General features: G+C 48.0%; 1 protein-coding gene across 1 annotated transcript in view; it reads right to left on the bottom strand.

Moving 5' to 3' along the window:
- The window catches only part of T265_05883 (hypothetical protein), a gene marked incomplete at both ends in the record, with an annotated part of 76,315 nt that overhangs the window by 10,680 nt on the left and 59,635 nt on the right, over window positions 1–6,000 (bottom strand). Inside the window, 3 exons of the mRNA XM_009171012.1 lie at window positions 2,189–2,471; window positions 2,559–2,993; window positions 4,934–5,494. Of these exons, the coding sequence (XP_009169276.1) occupies window positions 2,189–2,471; window positions 2,559–2,993; window positions 4,934–5,494 (1,279 nt within the window). The remainder of the gene's footprint in view (window positions 1–2,188; window positions 2,472–2,558; window positions 2,994–4,933; window positions 5,495–6,000) is intronic.

The raw sequence follows: 6,000 nt of genomic DNA, 5'->3' as shown, positions 1-6,000 counted from the left end.
AAACCAAACCAACCCACACGAGCTATGGTTCCGAGACAACGATTGTCGAACACATGAAGACGTCTCAGTTCCGCTGATCGAATAGGCCTCACAGCCAAACTACAGTCAGGACTAATACAACTTCCAAAATACGTTTAATGCATATGTCAAATACATTTCCATAAGTGAAAGGGCTAAACCAAGAGGTGTAACTTTCCCGTGTTCGGGCTTGGAAAGCACGAAACCGGAAGGCCGACTAGTCGTACGACTTAATTGTGTTGTTTTTGTTCTGCCTCACGCATGCTGAGCTCGACGTAGCACAGTGGTTCGGGTGCGAAATTACTGACCTGAAGGTCCGTCGTTCGAACCCGAACTCTGCATCTCGACTTCGCCCCGGTTTAAATTTGGGCAGCCTGGTAGGATCTCTGTCCTCGTGCATCCTCCAGGTGGCACGGCATCGAAAGGGTGCTACAGCTGAACCATGTTGAATACTGCTGCATTGGGGTAATATTATTTATTTATTATTATTATTATTAATTTATGTTTTACTGCTGCATTTACCCAACGGATCCAGGTCAGGGCAAAGAGCGTAGCGGATTGTATTTCCACGACCGATCACCTCTGATTCTAACAGGCGGGAGGTTGGCTCTTAGCGTCTATTCAGAGAAACGCCTTTGCGTTCAGTCTACGTATGGAACGATATATACTACTGATGAAGTGCGCGATTATTGTCTGGTTAGGTATCCAAACTACACAACCGCTTTTCAGTGTTGGCTCAGTAGTGTTTGGTATTTAAAAAAACATCCAGCAAACGCCCAGGAATATTCACTTCTCAAAAGCTCTGTGCAGATGAGATATTTACTGTCATATCTAATAGCTTGTAACAGCTTAGTTCGTATTTGCTGACAAACAAATTAGCAACGAACAGCATTTTTCCCTTCACGTGCACCTGTTCATTTTTGAGGTCTGCAATAAATGATGTAATGTAATAAATACCCTTTCGGTGTCTAAGTGCCATGCCACCAGAAGAAAGCACAAGGACTGATACCGCCACGTTGCCCAAGCCTAGACAGATGGTAAGTCGAGAAGCAGCGGTCGGGTTTGAACCACGGACCTCCGAGTGAGTCAATCCCCACTGAGCCATCTCGACCCCTCAATCGATGCGTAACTTGGAGTTCGAAAAGCTGTTCCGTTCCAGCACGATTAGTCAACCTAGTCCACACGTGGACTCCTTCCCTCGAAGCGCTCATTCATGGGCCTGCCGGAATGCGAACTCCGCATCTCGGACGGGCGAGACGACCAGGTTAGCGCAGGCTGGGCACGCCGGAGAACGCGAACATGATCATGCTCAAGAGGTTTTCTTGATTGCGTTGAGGAAAATCGATGCTAAAAAGCCGAGAAGAAGTGTACAGCTGTGTCACCCTTACTGGGGATTATCACCTCGCGAAACTTAGGGGGTTCGAACCCACGACCTTTCGGCCAGTAGCTGAAAGCTTAAGTAACCAGCATCACGCGGCTGAACAGCAGTGTGAATAGCACTCATTTCGACAGGACACAACGCTACTCATCCTTCAATCACGGTCAAATGTGTTCACTGACTCCTCGAGTGACGACTTCTCAGATGGAAACTTAATTCATCTTGTGAAGTCGTTCAGCCGTAGCACCCTTTCGGTGCCTAGCTGCCACGCCATCCGAAGGTTGCACGAGGGCTGGGATATTGCCAGGTTACCCAAGCCTAGACAAAGGAAGTCGAGAGACGGAAGTCGGGTTCGAACCACGGACCTTCCGTCAGTAAATTTCCACTCTAACCACTTGGGCCATCTCACCCCTTCATTTTTGTACTATTCGCTTCCAACAAAGGACTTTGACGCCGTGTCCATAACACAGCGACATACCCATTGTCCTCGGTTTGGCGTGTTCACGGAAAAATTTCCTGCGGCCTGTAGACGCTGTTTTGTCCCGAGTTCCAAGCCCGCTCAAGACAACGGGGCGAGTTATCCTGTCTAGGTGAGAGCTAATCACACGCCAATCGGCCGCTCCTGACCGAACCGCTCAAACCACTAGCCGGAAGGTTGCGAGTTTGAAATTCCCTACTCGAGTTTCGTGCTTCCAGGCTTAGACTGGCGTCATTCCACTGGAAAAATGAACTCTGCTTCTCCTCAGATAGCCCAAGTCACTGTAACGGACAGGCACAACAGATGGGACTTACGAAGACGCAGCGCGTGACACCACAACAAACTGGCGACGGCTGAAGCGGTGGAAAGGGCGCGGCCATACCAAGGTTTCAGGGGTGTGTTCATCGGAGCGGAAATCGAGTCCAGTGAGGCTCTGGACAATTCCGGTTCCCACGGTTCAATCTCGTTGGTCGCAAGCAACATACACCCGAAGCGATAGAAACGGATATCTGGAAGAACATTGCTCTGCGGCCTAGTACGTTTGTCGGTTGAATCCGAGCTCAGGAGACGGCCATCCAAGTAGGACTGCCACATGATCTACAAATAGCGGGGAACCAATCAGAAAGCAAGTCAGTTGGTGGAGACACAAAAAATGGAACACGGGAAGAGATCCGTCAAACCTACACCCAGATTCGATTCAATCGCATGCACTGCGATGGAGGGATCCACAGGAATAGGCAGGCCGATTTCATCAGAACGCAGATTTTCCGAATTGCTGAGCGTCAACAGCTTCGGAGAGAGTACAACATCACTGAGCTTGCGCAACCTCAAACAGATGCGGTGCGAGGCCTGGGGGTGGTTCGGATCCACCTGATCGTCTGGGTTTTCCACACATCGGAAGAATTCGTTACCCAGCGAGGAGGATGAGGCCAAAGCATCGTTGTACGAAGTCATTTGTGGCTGTATTCGACTGGTCTTTTGTGGACTGAGTTCCGTCAGGGTGTTCCAAGGGGTCTGGAGAACGATGGACGATGTCTTGGCGGGGGATGTTGGACGATTACGCCACCAACTGGTAACGTTCAGACGTACGCGATATTGACGATTCACAAAACGAATGGGCTGAGGTGAAAGAAGGAGAAATGGGTAGCCAGCAGTGCAGATAGGCCTCGAGACATAAGGGAACAAAAACAGGAAATTCCTCGACAAATTCGTCAGCAACCTTATGAGTAGTGTATTACGAACACACATGTATCGCGATATCTCGAATATCGTAGCGACTGGTGCAGCACATTCAGTGGTCTGGAAACATCACAAACGAGAGATTCAACTGTGTTCCAGGTGAGTCTCTCGAAAAACCAAATTAGTTTGCTAATGGGCGTGTTTCGCTAGTGTATTTATGCTGGCTCGGTTGACAATACTTTAGGAATTCCGACTACTCATGAGTAGTAAGGTAGTAAACCCTAATTTCGAAAACCGGCGGATCAATAGCAGTACATAATCGTGGATAAAACGACAGGGTGAACACGAATCAACCTTTAGTGGCTGCAGGGCGGATAGGATCTTGCGTGGCTTGAAGCCAAACCAAAGACATGAGTTCGGTTCTCATTGTCCTTGTCAATACTTGGATTGGCACAACTAGAAATGTCCAGCTGTTACGTATGCAACAAAGTTATCATTTTATACCATCTGGGGACAATCAGCAACGGTTTAATGATGCTGTCAAGCTTCGAAAGCAATGAGGCTAGTGGTAAGTGGAAAAACCTACTTGATAGGCGTTTCCTTTCCTTCTTTGCTCGAGAACTACACACAACGTTTTACTGCTCTCATACACGTAAACTAACTCAGCAGGTTAATTATCGCTCCCGTTTGTCGCCTGTTACACGGCCAAGCGACTGAATGGGCTGAGTGGTCGGTTGGGCAATCAAATTCTGACACTCGGCTAGTTGGCAAGCGCAACGAACACGTAATTCGACCGCTTACTACTTACTATACTGTGAGTAGTCTACCATGTACTTTCGTTAACTTGGAACTGGTATTTTGACCTTAGAGGCGCTGTTCTGTGGACCTTAGGCCATAGGAGAAACAAAGATTACAGGGCATTCTGGTTGGTTGTGTGCAGGACATTTCTTTCCACCTGACCTGGTTCGGCCTCAAAGTCGACTTTTCCAGTTCCTCCCCACAGATTTATGATGACTGAGGGTAGACGATCAACATCAACCTTGTGAGAATCATTGACTGGGGCTCGTCAGATGTAGCGGATCGCAACTTCCAGACATCTCCTTCCGTCTCTAACGTTACAAACTACTAACCTGCGTCGAGTTTACCTCCATTTATCAACTCAGATATTACTCCCCCAATTCGCTAACCGTTAGCATCCTTTCCTAAACAATTCCTTCTAGGAGAACTGTGCCCAGGGGTTCCGGGGCCGTGCGATTACGCCCCACGTCCGATCCCATAATGTGCTGCCGGAGAAAGGTCAAAAAGGGACACATGAAGTTCACGTCCACCCCATGGCCAAGGCACCCCCCGTACACAAGCCACAGATGGCCATCTATGATCAACCGAGACAAAGGAACAACTGCTCGAGAACCGGTGTGGGCGTGCAGGAGGCACACTGGTTGGTTGAAAGCAGATCGACTATCAAATACGGTCACAAGGGAATCATATATACATAAATATAGAAAGTTGTAATTGTGTTAAGACACAGTTCCTTCTGGTCGCCTTCTTGTCTTCTGACTATAACCCAGTAGCGTCAGGGAAGGTGAAGAGATACATCAAAGTCCATCTACCTCTTCGATAGGATGGTCTGAAAGCTGGGGGTTTATGCACACCTCTGCGTTCCCAGACGCTTCGGTGTGCTCGTTGTACGTTAACTTGTGATGTTCCAGGAGTGGTCAGTGTGGAAGAGTTTCATCGCAATGATGAGATCTTCGACGATAAGGTGATGAATCATTCGCATCATCATTCGCTGCCAAGTGGAACTTAGTTACACTGACGACAAAAGGTATCCAGTGTTTTGCGCAGTCTCATGAGCCTGAATGGAAACAGGAAGAACTTACTCTAGGCACCAGACTGACGGGTAGACGGGCTTGCAAAGTACCGTAGAAAAAGGCATCCGAACGGAGTTCTCCCGGAGCTAGAGGTGGTCCATCAGACTCATCAGGGTCATCGTCTGAATCATCTTCGAAAGGTTCATCATGAAACACGAGCAAAGGTGAGTAAAGATATAAGGGGGAGTGTTTTGAGGACAGGAAAGTCAGATTAATTCCAAAAGACACCCGCCGAGCTGGTATGGATAGGAACGAGGGTGAATTGGGTCCCGAACAGGATGTCGCTGAACTGGGCTGAGGGTCTTTGCATGGTACATCCACGGCATACTCAAAGCGCAGCTCAAAGAATAGCTTTTTAGAGGTACGAAAGTTTCGATCCCGCTCCACAGAGTCTATGAAAGTCGCGACGGAAAGTTTTCTCCAAAACGACTCGGAATGAAACGAGAGCCAAATGAGGCCACAGTCGGTTGCACAGAACGGGAACGGTTCCGCACCATCACTGGAATCCGAGCTGGTGTGGATCCTCGAAGCGATTTGCTTCATTTCGTTGTTCAGCACGGTTATGGGTAACTGTGGAACAAAAGAAAAAACAACAAATCAAAGGTATGCAAGCGGTAGGGTCTAACGATCCGATGAATTGTGCGACAGTGAGTGAGACGTTGAACGACTCAAATCAACAGTTTTCGACAGCTTGACACATACAGGCAAGTTTGATCAGAAACTTGGAAGCACTGTTTCTTTTTGGCAATTTCATCAGCTTAGGAAGAATGAAAACTGTGTTGAATTGTTCCAACACTGCTACTACAGGCAACGGTGATACTAGTGATGAGGAGGCACGCGAGTAGTATGTGCTGTTCGTGGAATTTCGCTTTGCGTCTTTTGAAAAGGAGAGATCTGTTGCGGAATTCTTGTGGTCACTCCGTAACATTTGCTTGGATTTGAGCGGTGAATGATTGGAGTCAATGAATATCCAGGAAAATTCAGGAAGATGCGTTCAGGGGAAGACGGATGTCCAGTTTTTGTAAATAAGATATAAATTAGGGATTTGCTTCCCTGTCCAATGGTCTGCAACCGGT

The sequence above is a fragment of the Opisthorchis viverrini genome (assembly GCF_000715545.1).
Source record: "Opisthorchis viverrini unplaced genomic scaffold opera_v5_116, whole genome shotgun sequence".
Classification (NCBI taxonomy): Eukaryota; Metazoa; Platyhelminthes; class Trematoda; order Opisthorchiida; family Opisthorchiidae; genus Opisthorchis; species Opisthorchis viverrini.
This window is presented reverse-complemented; position numbering and strand designations above follow the sequence as displayed.